This window comes from Papilio machaon, chromosome 11 (assembly GCF_912999745.1).
Source record: "Papilio machaon chromosome 11, ilPapMach1.1, whole genome shotgun sequence".
Classification (NCBI taxonomy): Eukaryota; Metazoa; Arthropoda; class Insecta; order Lepidoptera; family Papilionidae; genus Papilio; species Papilio machaon.
This window is the reverse complement of record NC_059996.1, coordinates 4,025,932-4,042,241: the sequence shown is the minus strand read 5'-3', so window position 1 is coordinate 4,042,241 and position 16,310 is coordinate 4,025,932. Positions and strand designations below refer to the sequence as shown.

General features: G+C 32.5%; 1 protein-coding gene across 3 annotated transcripts; it reads left to right on the top strand.

Annotated features, from left to right (window-relative positions):
• The first annotated feature begins 993 nt into the window (after nt 1–993).
• Nucleotides 994–15,982, top strand: LOC106714293. Of its 3 annotated transcripts, none has more exons than XM_014507314.2 (11): nt 994–1,153; nt 5,056–5,120; nt 9,869–9,956; nt 10,378–10,482; nt 11,149–11,288; nt 11,867–12,028; nt 12,707–12,898; nt 13,360–13,456; nt 14,102–14,217; nt 15,143–15,208; nt 15,782–15,982. In XM_014507314.2, the coding sequence occupies exons 2-11, from the start codon at nt 5,061–5,063 to the stop codon at nt 15,920–15,922; spliced, it is 1,167 nt and encodes a 388-aa protein (XP_014362800.2). In that variant the 5' UTR covers nt 994–1,153; nt 5,056–5,060; the 3' UTR covers nt 15,923–15,982. The 3 variants fall into 3 exon arrangements, 2 of the variants coding, with proteins under 2 accessions (XP_014362800.2, XP_014362792.2); XM_014507306.2 differs by having other exon boundaries at nt 14,096–14,217; nt 15,782–15,981; XR_001357165.2 differs by lacking the exon at nt 14,102–14,217 and having other exon boundaries at nt 15,782–15,805.
• Nucleotides 15,983–16,310: the final 328 nt, after the last annotated feature.

The window sequence follows — 16,310 nt, the reverse complement described above, 5'->3', positions numbered from 1 at the left end:
ATACAGAGGAATGACGACTCATGTTGTCTATTTAATAATTTCATTAATGTTTTCTTTAGTATTTTATTTGTCTTTCACTTTTTTATATTTATTCTAACTGGCTGATTAATAATTTATTTTATCGTAACAAAGGTAATTTTTTTGTTAAAAAATAAATCTACATACTTAAATATACATGAAAACTAAATATTTATAACAGTGGTAGAGATCGCAGTATCTTTAGCTGCTACACAAATGGCCAACTTGACAGATGCAATACCACGAGTATACATAACACAGTCTTGAAGTAGAAGTATTATGTCCGAGTTTCCGGAGTGTGTCGGAGGCCATAATTTCGACCTGTTCTATTATCTCCCTTTTTTAGTAAGGATGGGAAGGAAAGGTGGATTTGGCGGGGTACAAGGATGCGTAGGAAAAGGGAAATATCATTTTTTGTACCTCCTCTGTACACTCAAGATAAGGAACGCATTAGCATCCATTTAACTTATTGCAGATGTCTATGGGCAGCGGTCATTTGTTTTCTACTTTACGCTTTAAAAAATAGCACCAGAAAAAAAATCATTTTTTCAAGTAAAGTTCTAGAATTTTTAAAGCAAATCTAATTGAATATATATGTTCGCACAATCTTACAGTGTCAGAAATTTTATCTAATAACATTTTTCTTCCTAAGTTTGTAATTGTTCAATCTGAGAAGACCTTGAAAAATAAAAAATTAACTTTAATTTTGTGAGGAAAAAGACCGTCCATTGGCAAAGTCTTATCTATCTCTACAAATTATGTACCTGCACTTTAAAAATATTAATTTATTGTATTAAGTCAATACTAGCAATACCATAGGCTACTTGTGTCATGATTGCTTGAGTAAAATTATAGATTGTTTATTAATTAAAGAATATTATATTAGTGTGAATTTTAGCGAAGTACCAATTAAACCCGGCGGCTAACCGGTCCCCGCGCGTTGCGACAAACAAAAGAAGAGAACGGCGCGACTCATGACTAGTTTTTTCCGCTAAGCCTTCGACTGCGCACGCAATTATAGTTACACCAATACTCAAAGTACATACATTATAATCTATTTCGAAAATTACGAATAAATTACGGCTATTATAGTGAAATAATACTTTGCTTTGTATTACATTGACAAGTCGAATTGGTAAGTTTTATTTTTGTTAATGGTTGAGGAATAACTTTTGATTTTAGTTTTATAATTTTTGGTAAATTGTTTGAATATTTAATAACTATTTTTAAATTGTTTATCAAATTCTAATATTATTATTTGTCGTGAAGATTAAATAGCGATTATTGAAAAAAGAAATAAAAACTTCTTTTGTCGAGGTACATAAGCATGTATGTGACTTAATATAATTTCAATACCTAAGTTCAATCAAAAAGTATTCTTTCTCAGAATATCATAAGAACAACATTATTCTACAGCTATTGTCTTTTATTACAATAATTAAGATTGCTTATTACGAATGATATACATGAAAACTTAATCGCGGTTCTGAATTGTAATGTTACACTTAACAACACTTAATTTGACAGACTGTAACCGTGGGATTCCTTTGCCAAAACATATACAAGAAACTTATTTGCCATCCCTCTTATTCTCTTTGAAAATACTGAGAAAATGATATGTTTTTGTGGACACTTTGGCAGTGGAAACACACGCTTAGCTATGACTCAATGTTTATACTTAAACCTTTAATTCAAATCACGATTAATACTTGCTCTGTTCAAGATACTGAGGTGGTTTTATTCGATTGTACAAGGGTATAATGGAATGTTTTAGCCATTAATTATTCATACGGTCTGGTAAAGCCAAGTAACGCATACAAATATCTTTTTACCACACACGGAATATTATAGTAATTTGTGATGAAAATAATATATTCAAATAACAAAGCACGTCATGTGAAATATTCAAATAACACAGTTTAAACAAAACCGTTTTTATGAGTGTTTACGAAATTGGTAATGCGAATAATATCCTAATTGATTTGATATCCGATACTTATAGATAGGAGATGCATGTTATATTTATTAACAATGGGTTGAACTTCAATTATCAATGTACCGATTTTTAAATCATTCAACGGAGTCGGAGTCAGTCGGAGTTCCGGAGGTCTATGTCTAGTCCTTATAAGCTTCGTACTTTTCGATTTTGAAATTTATTTGTCGAGGTATGGAATTAGAAGGATATGAAAATATTTTTTAAATCTACTTTCTTCTATCAACAAAAAAAAATAACAACAAAAGGTAGGATAATGATCCCTAAGCTATTTTAGACATGTCAAGTGCTTGCTCACTAGTCACCTACTGGTTTTAAAATATAGATAACTAGCTGTCGCTCGCGACTACGTCCGCGTGGAATTAAAAAAAACTTAATAAGTAGCCTATGTGTTCTTCTGGACTATGTTCTACAAACTTAATCAAGATGAGGTGAGTTGAGGTGGCCGGGCGCAGATAGCGCTTAGTCTTAACCTCGTTCCATCCATACATCCAAACATTCGCATTTATAATATAAGTAAGATGTTTTTACCTGTCAGTCGGATTAAATCAATACTGAAAGTATCATCCAATCTTTAAAATAAACATTAAGTGGATTCATATTTATGCGTGTTGTAAGAAATAAGTGAAAGTAACATTGGCGTTATTGCGATGTTTGACGCAATTTACAGTTAACGTTTGCTCGTACAGTAGTAGTGTACTCTATAAATAGTGTAATAATTCATTCACTTTATAAACAAATCAAATACATTAAACAATAACTTCCCACCCTTTTCTTATAAGGAAAGGATGGGAAGGGGAAGTGGTTTTGATGGAGGAGGAGATGCAAAAGAAGGTTAAATATTCTCTTTTTGTACGTCTCCTCCTTCGACTGAGAGTAGACAACGCATCTGCAATTGCGGATGTCTATGGGCAGCGGTCGCTTCGCCATTTCGGTAAATTCAGGTGGCCTCTTGCTCATTTGCCACCTTGTAATATAAAAAAGCCCTACACTCAAGTTAGGTAAAAAAAATTATTTTCTTTTTTTACCGTTCTCTTTTTTTAGTCAAATTATAAGCAGTGTTCATAGCAGTTTTTGATGCGATTGAGTTTTAAGACATTGTTTACAACATGCATATGTTAAATACTTGTTAAATGGTTGTTTTTTTTTAATTAACTTATACGTAATTTATTATATTATAGTCCAATAATGAAATCGCTTGTTAATAATAAAAATATATTCACTTCACATTAACAAGGACTTAAAGTCGATTCAAAAAGTAAGTAAACAAAAAAATTCCAGCAAATTTATTAAGATCTCTACAATATGAGTAACCGCTATCTTTGTTTTAATATATTAAGCGAACATTTTAAAATATAATTCTCTTTACAAAATTATAATATTGGTTTTGTAAGTAAACAAACTTCTATAGGATATACTAATATTAAGGAAACGTGTTTTTAGATATATTAAAGTAAATGTATAAATATTTAAGTCGTTTTAATTAATTATTTAGAAATTTTATTAAGAAGCATAAAAAATTACAGACTTCTTTGTATTGTTATTAACAACAAAGGCATTGGTAATGCTAAGAATAATTGTTTATTAAATTATTTATACTTTCGTGAGACATTATCATAAACTAATATATAAACGGCTAAACACTCACGTATTTTAATGGTTAATAGTCTTACTAATACGATGTATGGTTGTTAGATGATACCGTCACAGTCTAACGGACCTTGATGAAATTTGATACAGATGTAGAACATAGTTTGGAAGAACATATAGGCTACTTATTAAGTTTTTTTTTTAATTCAGCACGGACGGAGTCAAAGGAAGTCGAAGGAAAAAGGTTTTTATTACAATAAATAATATTCATTAATATTCATATGATGTCTTACACTTTTTTGGTTATCTTTTTTCTATACAATCTGCTTCCATACTTCGCCTTAGCTCATGTTAGGTTTTACCCTAACAAACATGGCATTGCGTTGTTTCAAGTCTTTGTACTAAAGAATATGGCTCTGTATCAAAAATAGCCAGTACTGCCAATTTTTCCAATGCTAATGTAATGAAAATTAAATCTGTCGTAATTCTTAATTTACACAATTTGTAAAACTTAACTTCTTTTTTTAATTTCATTAAGTTCTTTTGAATAAAGAGCGGAATTCGAGTTTTAGTTTTCTTGCTAGAATCTCAACTTTTAAGAGGATCAATCATCAGATAAAAGCAAAAAATAGTGCGTAAATAGTTTCCTTTTACTTGTTTTATTTCCGCTTTATCTAGTCGCAAAATGATCCGTGAAATCTCAAGTAAGCACACTTCTGTCAATTTGAGCGGTTAAATTCCAAATAACACTGAATTTATTTTTAGGAAGAAACAACCTTCAAAACATTTTATTATTATCATTCGAATCCCATTCACTGGCTGTTTTAAAATACAAATCTTATTTTTTTTTATTCCACACGGACGGAGTCGTACTTGTACTTGAATAAAAATCATATTTTGTTGTCACCTTGAACCGTCTTGAACCTCTAAGCTTTTATGTGCTTATGTGCCTCAACATTATGTGACTAAAGGGACTCCTTTTAATTATATATTTTAGTTTTTATATTATATTTTTTAAGGTTTTTAGTTTTAAGTTCTTTATTCAAAACTCTTATCTGTTAAATTGAAAAAATATATATATTTTTCGTTACGCTTGCCTTTTATTGCCATTTAAAACTTTAACTATTTGCACTCCGCAAATAGTTAAGTTTTATATAAATACTAGCTGTCGCCCGCGACTCCGTCCGCGCGCAGTTAAAAAAAAAATGAAAAATAGATGTTGGCCGATTCTCAGACCTACTGAATATGCTCACAAAATTTCATGAGAATCGGTCAAGCCGTTTCGGAGGAGTATGGCAACGAAAACTGTGACACGAGAATTTTATATATTAGATTTAACATCGATATGCGTATTTTGGAATATTCTGATAATTGACTATCATCAGCTTTAAGTTGAATCTGTTAATAGATTGAAAAGGTATCTATTATTTTATCAATTTCCTTTTACGTTACAGAAAAGATGGGAATGGGGAATTTTCCTGTTATTTTCATCGTTTTTCTTCTACCGCATGTGTATTCAGTAAGTATCTTATTTCCTTTTAACGATTATAACAATTTTATTGGTCATTCATTTATTTTTTTCAATTCCTACTATAACTTCAAACACCACTTCATGTGCAAATCAAACTACGATTACTATTAACTATTATAACTATTAACTAACTATTAATATTTCTTTTTATACACTCTTGGTATGACAGTTTTATTCCTAAAAAAATTTAAGAAAAACAAAGTTAATAGACCTAAGTAGAAATTAACATTACATAAATTACAGCCACTGCATTATTTAAAAAAATATTTTAGCTTATAAATATATAAATTAAATTAATAATGAAAAACAGGAAATAATTATTACACTGACCTTAAATCATAAGAGCATTGAAATGTTTTTGTTAACACGTAGTAGGTACTCAAATAATATTAACAGTATAAGATTAAATATGATTATAAATGCATTTTGAAGGATTAAAATTTAACTGCCTTATACTTTTATGGATAACCTGTAAGTTTCCACTGTAATTACGTGATGTGTAAAACATATAGCCATCTCACTATTAACTTTGAAAAATATAATCAACATATCAACGCCCCCACCGAATAACCCCGTAATAGGAAAAAATCAAATTTTTCAGGAGAAGTAAAAAACCGTATTTCTTTAATAACTTCATCAATAATTACTGTAAATACAAGAATCTTTTAGATACCAAAACAAAGCAATTTTTTATAGCTTCATTGTATTTAATTTTCATTCATGTATTCCGGGCGTATTCTGTGCTATGAAGGAAAAATGATAATACCGGAAATAAAAAAAAAATCTGTTTCAATAATGACTTTTTATCTCCGTAATTAACATTAAGAAAAATATAAAAAAAAATTCACAACGTGTAATAGGACCTTTATATGCCGAATTCGACGGAAAAGCAAGAACCCGGTTAGAGTGCATTACAGGATTATTCGATGGGGGCGTCGTATGTGGTATGTACATATGTTTATATATACACGTACATATATGAATGTAAATAAATTCCATATGGAACAGTAAGAAAGGATCTTGACTTTCAAGACGATGCAATTACTATCGCTCAGGCTAAGCTAAAACATCACAGACAGATTACACGCTGCAGTCGATGTCGCCTGCGGCAATCATTCTCGCGATACGGCCTCATGGCAGGCAGATTTTCTCCTATCAATAATAGAAGCGTTGCTGGAGTTTCTTCCGCCACTTCTTCTCCCAGCGCTAACGCTTTCCAAAGTGGTAGTAATGTTAGCTGTATTAATAATAGCAATCAGATAATAGCAACCGATCAAGCGGAGGTTCGTCCCTCTCGGGCACCCTTGAATCGGAATGCTAAACGCGCAATGAGTGACAGCCCAAGCTGAGGTCCACTCTCGGGGGCTCTTGAACCCAGTCACTCCATGGAGCGTCCAAAGAAGCGATCTAAGAGCTCGGTGACCTCCCAATCCGGTTATAATATTGAAGTAACAGCCCGAGCCGAGGCTCCTGAGGGAGCCCTCGAGCCTAGTTATTCTTAAACGATGTTTAGGCTAAGCGCCATCTGCGCCCGGCCACCTCAAGCCCGGTGAAACTGTAAATGCCTCCTCAAGGCAAACAGTGACTAATCAGTCACAAAAAAATAAAATAAGAAAGGAGTATGAATTATTAATACGAGCCGAATAAACTTACTATATAGAAAATGTGTAAGTTTTGATGGATAGTTGTTATCACTTAACTACAGAGCAACTGAACGGATCGGAGGACCTAGCACGAATATTCATGAGAACGTTTTCGAAATGTTATGGACAAAATGACAGCGCCCCTACCGTGCGTAAAGTAAACTAACAAATCTCATACAAATTTTGAAATATTTTGTCGATGGCGTTACGAAAGCGTGTTTAGCAAAGTTTTGTATAAGGCCCTCTAGATGAAATTTAGATTACAGCCTGTAATGGCGCTTAGGCTAATATTTGAGATTTGTTTTTTAATTCCGCGCGGTCGGAATTTCGGGCGATAGCTAAGTAATTACGAAAATAAGAATTTTATTATGATCTTTGTGTTACAAAAAGTAGGAAAAACCAGTTCAATTTGGAAGCTTTAACGTTTTAATATCATGGTGTTTCTTTGCATATTTCTTAAGAAGAGGTAATTTTCCTTAATCTGATTGTTCTAACTTCCATTATTATTATTTAATTGTTCTGACGCAATCAAAATAAGTGTGCAATGAGTTGAACGTCTTTTGTATTTCATTTGCTATAAGGAATTGTTTTAATTTTCTTCCTTGTTGCTTTGATTCACCTTTCAAACAAAATAATACAATAATGCTTGCTGTTAGTAAATAAAAGATAAAGAAGCATTTGCACTTCTTGCTTCTATTAAAATTAATTAATTATTCGTTTGTATTTAATAATTCTTTTGTTGATTTTGCATTTAAAAATTCTTAAACACAGTTTAAATATATTTACATAAGTTTAAACCACTTATTAGCAGAAAAAAATCGTCACTTCTTTATTAGTCAAAAAACTTCATTATTACATCAAAAATTTCATTATCATATTTTTTTATATCACTGAAATTCTTATAAGTAACAAAACATTCGCAAATGATGCACTAAGCAACATTGACATGTCAAATAACCATGACATGATTAGGAGAGGAAGTGGATTTGGCGGAGGAGGGGACGCATAGAATTATCCTGCCAGTCCCTGCGTTCCCTCCTCCTTTAATTTAAGGTAGGCAATGTATATGCAATTGTAGATATCCATGGGCAGCGGTCTCTATTTCGGTGAATTCAGGTGGCCGCTTGCTCGTTTGCAAGTTATTGGGTTGGCAACTAAGTAATTGCGGATTTCACTCATACATAGCGTAAGTTGAATTTTTAGGTTTGTAGACGTAGTACAAATGTAAAACACATTTTGTTATTTAATAGTTGGCAATTCAGCTGTCAATTAGTAAAAAAAGTTTTTTGATCGGTTGCGTAGTTTTCGCTTGGTCTTCATTGAAAAATGGAAAATCAACAGGAACGTTTAGTCATATTTTGCTTTTTTATTTCCGCAAGGGGAAAAACGAATTGCAAGCTCATAAAAAGTTATGTGCTGTTTATGGTGACGAAGCCTTAAAAGAACGGCAGTGTCAAAATTGACTTGCCAAATTTCGTTCTGGTGATTTTTCACTCAAAGGTGATAAACGCGCTGATCGTCCAGTTGAAGTTGATGACGCCCTAATCAAAGCAATAATCGATTCGGATCGTCACAGTACAACACGTGAGATTGCAGAGAAGCATCATGTATCACATACATGCATTGAAAATCACTTAAAACAACTTGGCTATGTTCAAAAACTCGATACATGGGTTCCTCTACATTGAACAACTAACGAAATTAAACAATGCAGTTGAAGAAAAGCGGCCCGTCTTGGCAAATCGAAAAAGTGTTGTATTCCATCATGACAATGCAAGGCCACACACATCTTTGGTCACTCGGCAAAAATTATTGGAGCTTGGTTGGTATGTTTTGCCACATCCACCATATAGTCCTGACCTTGCACCATCGGATTACTTTTTGTTTCGATCTTTACACAACTCCTGGAATGGTTAAAATTTCAATATAGATGATGAAGTCAAATCGTACCTGATTCAGTTTTTTGCTAATAAAAACCAGAAGTTTTATGAACGTGGGATTATGATGCTGCCTGAAAGATGTCAAAAGGTCATTGATGAAAATGGGAAATACATTACAGAATAAAGTTATTTAGTTCCATGAAAAAATTGTCTTTGAATTTTTATAAAAAATCCGCAATCACTTAGTTGCCAACCTATTATAACATAAATAAATATATCCTATTTTAGGGATTCCATTTTAACGGTCCAGTAGTTTTTGAGTTTATTCATTACAAATATACAAACCTTTCCTCTTTATACAGGTAAGCAATACACAAAAAATTGAAAACTTAAATATTCGTATATGACTTTTCTATATAGTTTTTTTTTATTTCTATTTCGTATAACATGTAGTTAGAGTTTAACAGTGGTAGACGCCAGCAACAACAACATCCGTTGCATGAATTGGCCGGCTCGCCCGGTGAAATACCACGACCACACAGAAGACAGGCGTGAAGTGGAAGTAATTCCGCGTTTGTGGTGCCGGAGGCCTAGTTTTTGTCCTCTTTCCCTTCCCACCCTTTTCTTATAAGGAAAGGATGAAAAGGGGAAGTGGATTTGATGGAGGAGGAGATGCATAGGAAGGTTAAATATTCTCTTTTTGTGCGTCTTCTCCTCGATTTGTGGTAGGCAACGCAACTGCTATTGCGAATGTCTATGGGCAGCGTTCGCTTTGCCATTTCGGCGAATTCATGTGGCCGCTTGCTCGTTTGCCACCTTGTAATATAAAAAAAAACTGGAATGGAAAAAAAATGGATGGAACGAAGTTCCTTTCGATTAATTAGTGAAGGAACCAATGTTTATTCTATGAATAAAAAACTTAAGTCTTCACAAGAAGTACATTTTATTTCTATGAATTTTCGTTATATATTGTCACGTCGTTGCCATGGTGAAGTAGCGCTCATTCGTCGTTCACATACTTACTATAGCAAAAAGTGTCGTGACAACTTTTCGTAAGATTTTTTTCCGTCTAGCCCCCTTTCACAACGCGCGATAAGGAACTTCGTTCCAAAAATAGTTAATTTTGATAGTTATACACATTTTATACTTTAGTTACTTAATTATAACTTACTTGTGATTGTTTAAATATAGTTAGTATTTATTTATTTTGCAGGCTCCACAGTTGATCAGCTTTAATGACGGAAAACTGGGTGTGAACTTCGCAGGTTACCATGCAGCAGTTGGTCTTGGCGGTTTATTAGGTAATACTGAATCCATACGTTTATTACCGATTGATGAAGTATTCTGGGCAAAGTAAACAAAAGTGGAAGTGTTTTTCTTTTACTGTGTGAATTGCGTGAATTCATTGTACAACTTACCGTTTTTCCATTGCCACAAAACTCGTTCAAAAACATTTTACTATCTCAATATTTTTTAACAGAATAACAAAATATTATTATGTTTTTATATGATTTCATATCAAAAAGCTTTATTTTACATTTTGATTTTGATTACACTAGCAAAGAAATTGTGAACCCTTAACATGGCTAACGTTTAAATTATGCTGCTAATATGCGGGGTTACGTGGAATTTTATGTCACCAACTATTGACTTTGATGTGGGTTTTTGGTAGTTTTTTCATAGTGCAAACTTGTTAGTAAAATATGTTTTTTATTTTCAAAGGAAATGGTGCTACTGGCGGTCTTTATGCTGAAGCTGGCACTCCTCATGGTCAGTCAGCAAAGGCAGGGTTAGGAGGTGCTGTAGATGCTAACGGTGGAACATCAGGTAAGCTATTTCAATTCCTTTGAAACTAACTCAACTTCCGAGTCATTTGCTTATTCCTTAGAGTATCGCCGAAGAATAAATTTGAATAAAATTGAAGCGACTTAAATAAGTAAGAAAATTTACTCGAAGACTCTTTTAAAATATTAAGAAATATTTTAAAACAGATTCCAACAAATATAAGGAAGCTTTGCAATTGTGACATTTCTGTAATTTCACATTTTTAAATAATCTGTAGATTGAAGGTGTTACCATATACATCTGTAACATCTGCAATATCATCAGATGCAACCTTAACTTTGGCGAATTCAATTGCCGCTCCTTTTCCACCCTTTTGTCTAAAAAAGACCTTGTCTTAATCAGTTAAATAAGTGTAAATTCTTCAAAGGAAAGTTTTTTAATCTCTTTCTAAATGAGGTTTCCTCTCTTTCGTGTGCACAAAATAATATAGTGTACTTAACATTTACTAGAATAAACATTTAAACATAAAATTTTCTCTAAAATGTTTTTGACATTTTTCACTGGGTAATGTTTTTTTTTATTTTATAACTCTACCTTTAACGGTTTGAGAGAAACAGGAAATGTTAAATATACTACTTAGTTTTGATGTCGAGATTATTAAAATTATAAGAAATAAATGAAAATGTCTACCTGGAACCATTTTATTAGGCGGTCTTTACGCTGGAGCTACAGCCGGAGGAAATGTAAAGGCGGGCGCAGGTTTGGCGGGCGGTGTTAACGGAGGCACATCGGCCGGTACAGGCTTTGCCACGGCACAAGCAGGCAACCGTTATTCCTCATCCACTCTGGTAGGTGTCGACGGAACAGACAAAGAAAGAAGAAGGCAGGAAAGGCTAAGGAGAAAACAATTAAAACAACAGAGACGCGAACAGGAGAAGAAGCTTTTATCAATGGCTTACTAATCGTAATCTATTATGCTAGTTTCACACGATGGCAGAATAGTGAAAAGTAAATTCCAGTACCGCTATTATTTAATCTCCCAATTACGGTCAATAGTACTGCAGTGTATACTGCGCTGCCCTTGTGGGAAACAAGCATTTTGACTAACTGGTTTGGTGAATTAACAGTGATAATAATAATATGTACACGCAAAAATTGCCGTTTTATGCACCAATTTTTTTTTGTATCTATAATAAAGTATATGGTAAAATAAAATGGTCTGATTTATTTTGTTGTTTACTTTAGACCTTTTTGGTGTTAACCGCTAATGAAGGTAACAATATTAATTTGTAAGCATGCTTAAATCTTATGTTTCTTAATTCAACTAAACAATTTCTTTGTGTAATTAAAGATTTTATATTTTCATTCATGATAGCAATAAAATAGGCATAGTTTAACTAGTTTAAGTTTTAATAAAAAATCTTAGTTCCAGGCTGGCGGAAACACTCAGCTTTCTTCTAATGGACAAAACGATAATAATGTACTACCGACCAAAAACATCGCTACAAATGAATTGATACCACCAGTTGGTTCTTATAAGTTAAAAATTAAAAGCTCCGGTGTGATAAACGACAACGGTAATCAAGATGTAAGTAATTTTATTATTTTGTATAATTGATGATGATTAATTGACAAAAAATGTACTGGCAATTTGTTTGTTATAACCTTAAATTTTCCACACAAACCTTAAGAACATGCATTTTAAGCATAATAATAATAAAATATTTTTTACACGGAGACACAGTTAATATTCCCATTAAATTGTTTGCTAAACAATTGAATACAACAGAATAAAATATTATTCGAAATAAATTCACACAAAGATATATTAGTATTTTCTGTTCAACCAGTATTTTTATTAATCTATGTTGTTTTAAAAAAGAAAATAAATAGAACAACTCCCTGGAGGTAAAAGACGATGCCTAATTCTCATCGATAGCTATGAGTAAAATTAATAAGTACTACCATTCTTTGTCGATACCATTTCTTTGATTAGGTTTCATGTCCTTATTTAGGCAATATCAACAAAGCGGTAAATTCTCATTATAAAAGTAATCAAAGAAACGTAACGTAACGTAAATGTAATTGAATCTATAATCGGCTTATTTTGTCGCGTTTTACGAGTATTTTTAGTATTAAATATCTCTTTCAGTTCAATTTCTTAATAACTTTTAATACAAATTATAATATTTTTAATTAGTATGTCAAATTAACAATAGAACTAAGAATATTATTTATTGTATGTTAAATTCAAACATTTTCACAGATCAATGGTTTGGTTGGCGATTCAATTGACAGCAAAATTGATTCACCACAATTAATACAAAAACGAATTGACATCGGAAGTGAGAGTAGAAACAAAGACTCTACCCCATCTGTCCATTCAGTTGATCAGATTACGTACAGAAAGGAAGTTAACCTGCAAAGAAATCCATCATTCTTTGAGGACATTTTTAATGTAAGTGAAATCATCCACGTCAGCTAATACACGGGGTTTTAAACCTTCCATGGTCCTTAGTCAACACGCTGGTCCGCGGTTTGATTGACTTCACACAAATCACACAAATTTTTTCACAGATATGATGTACCTTGCATCATGATGTTTTCCTTAACCGTAAGAACGTTGGAGAAATTTAACATTATATGAAAATCGAAAAACACATTGGAAAATGGCGAAAATCGAACCAGGCCCTTTAGATTAGTCCAGTTGTTGAGCACTGTTAAGCCGTGAACTATCGTAATTGTATTATAATTCTACTGTTAAAGGTCACACGCACACAATTATATCACAGTCGGAGTGGTTTAATTGTCATTAAAGGAATGTTTTCAAGTAGATATAGGGACACCAAAAATCTATGGTAAAGAATAGCTTAAATAACGTTTAAAAGACGTTGAGTGTAAGTGATAATTTATTTTCAGATTCCTATTGCAGCACTTACAGCTGTAAGAACCTTTCTGACAAATACAGCTGGTAACACTAGTATATCTCTGCAAAAATCAGGCTCTGTGCAAGCAGGTAAGGGACTATGTTAAATCATATGATAGTAAAAATTGATTTTCAGACTCATGGAATCTAAAATGTTGCTACGAATATCTTTACATTCATTAATAACTACCTATATGCCTGTATTATATAAACCAAAATGATTGCTTGCTCGTTTGCTTATATCATCCGAAAAGCTTCTTTTTTATATTTGTGGTTGTGTACAAGAAATAAATACCCCTTTTCTTATAAGGAAAGGAAGGGAATGGGAAATGGATTTGACGGAGGATGGGAAACAGGAAGGGAGAATTCTCTTTCTGTGCGTCCCCTCCTCCCTCGATTAAAGGTAGACAACGCATCTGCAATTGCGGATGTCTACGGATAGCGGTCGCTTCGCCTTTTCGTAGAATACAGGTGGCTGCTTGCTCGTTTGCCACCTTCTAATTTAAAAAATATAAAATAATAATTATTGTGTAATTATGTGATATTTTTAATGGCGACCGTAGAAATGTTGACGTATTAAATAGATATGTAAGCTACTTACCCCAGAACGCTGTACTGATTTGTATTAATTCATATTGTCACCCCTTACGTCATCTTTGACTAAATAGAGTCGGCAATATGTGTTAATACAAATTTCAACACATACATAATTACACGACTTCTCTTCAGAAACAGATTTAATATCACCAAAACATGCATCATTATCATCATCATCATCAGTCAAATCATCCGATACGCAAATCTCGGTAAAGACTCCGAATGCGTCTCAGTTGCTCGAAGACATAATAGCGGTAAGTTCATATAAGTGAGACTTCATTATTGTTACAACTGTACTACATCCCTTTTATTTTCTTTGTATAAAACAAAGACAGCTTGTTTGTACACATGTTACGATAATTGAATTTCACGATAACATCGCTTTCAGACATATATCATTATTACATAGCACACGTAACCTGGAGGCAGAGATTATGAGTTTACCGCAATTCAGGCACGCCTTGTACGCTTCTTTTGCATACCGACATAACCTTGTATAGATGATACAAGCCATGTCGGTTACGGTACCTAATGCTTATAAATAAATAAAAATCCTACAAACACTGAAGTTTACATTTAAATGTACAATCAAGAACCTTTATTTTCTACCCAGTTCGGTGATACAACTTACGGTGACAGTTTGCTTTATTCGATGTAAAGTGGGAAGCGAATTTAATTCTTTGACTAGAGATGGTTCATTCGTTCAACTGTTCTAACACTTTTTAGATGAAATGTGTAATTATTTATTATTGATTGTTTATTTATTAATTATTTATTTATTTATAATACAGGGTTAACCTTGGGAATACAACTACGTCCCGTAAAACTATTTAAAATAATTTGACTGCATAATTCTTGTCATTAAAGTATTAAGTGTATTTAAAGTATGAAGAATGTATATTATATTTCATCTTGAAACCTTACAACTTTAACTTCAAATCTTGTAAAGCCACTGCGCATAAATAGTTACACACTACGGATCCATCTATGTAAGGTTTCTGAACCAATTGTTATAGAAAATGCTTCTAAAGGTATTTCAAATCCGATTTGAACGAAACACTTTACGAAAATATATCGCTGTCATTCTGTTTGTAAAACACAAAGATACTTAATATGTTTTTATACATAATGTTTTGTTAAAAGTAATATTTGTATCGACATAACGATATTCTTTTCTAGATACCCATTAATACACTTGGAGCGGTAAATAAATTCTTAGAAAACAATGTTCCTGCGAGAAGAAGGGTAAGAATTTTTAACTTAATATTTATTTAACACTACCAGTTGCCTGAGAATCTTTTCGCGCGGAATTAAAAAAATCTCTTCATAAGAAGTCTATGTGTTCTTACAGACTATGTATTACATCCATACTAAATTTCAGCGAGATCCGTTGAGGAGTTTTGAAGATATCTTCTGACATCTATCAATTCATCCACCCATCCATCTAAATATTAGCATTTATAATATTAGTAAGATATAGCGTATAGTTTATATCAAATATTTATTTAGTAATATAATAAAAATAATGTATGTGATTGTTTCTCATCACATCGTTAGCAAACATAGAACAGTAATTGTGAAGGTATATGTGAGTATATAGCTTAGTGAGGAAAATAGAACACCTTTCATGATGGCGCACCAATCACATCCTTCATTATATAACCTTCTATAAATACGAAAAAAATCTTCTATATTTTACGCTATAGTGAGGTGCCTTATATTTCTAATCATATTACGTTAACATAAATACGATGATCTCAAAATTATTGATAAGTGTTGAAACTCGCCGAATTTCACACTCGAATTATTATTTTTCAGGTAACTATACAAAATGGGGACGTACCACAAGTTATTAGATATCCAGGCCGTCACGCAAGACGACGGGCTTTTAAGAAGGAAATCATCGCTTCTCAAGAACAAAACAACGACAATTTGGATAAAATAGAGGCAACTAACTAAATAAACTAAAACTTTTGAGTACAAATACAAAAAGTATAGTTAAAAAACTGTGGTTTATTCTTAGTAATATAATATTTAAGGAAATATATGAACAATTGTTTTATTAGCATATTTACCCTAATTAGGCAAATTAAATTAAAACAATGGCAAAAGAGGGTAACTTCCCGGCAGAATTCGAGCCGCTTTACAGTCGCTAATATTAGGTCCTTACATATGAAATTGGCGTTTTTCGTACTGGCCAATTTAATCACGAATTTCTCCTCTTTGGTAAGGAATTCCAAATTCAAATTTGTACAGCTATAGACTCATGTATCTGTGGTTCGATGACCGTCATTCGTTTGTTTTTTTTCTTCTGTTTTTTTCTGTTTGCGTCACTCGTTTTACAAAA

Coding starts and splice junctions, on each gene's coding strand:
- LOC106714293 (XM_014507306.2), top strand. CDS start 5,061: ATGGGAATGGGGAATTTTCCTGTTATTTTCATCGTTTTTCTTCTACCG. Junction 10,483..11,148: donor TGCTAACGGTGGAACATCAG/GTAAGCTATTTC, acceptor CCATTTTATTAG/GCGGTCTTTACGCTGGAGCT. Junction 13,457..14,095: donor ATCAGGCTCTGTGCAAGCAG/GTAAGGGACTAT, acceptor ACTTCTCTTCAG/AAACAGATTTAATATCACCA.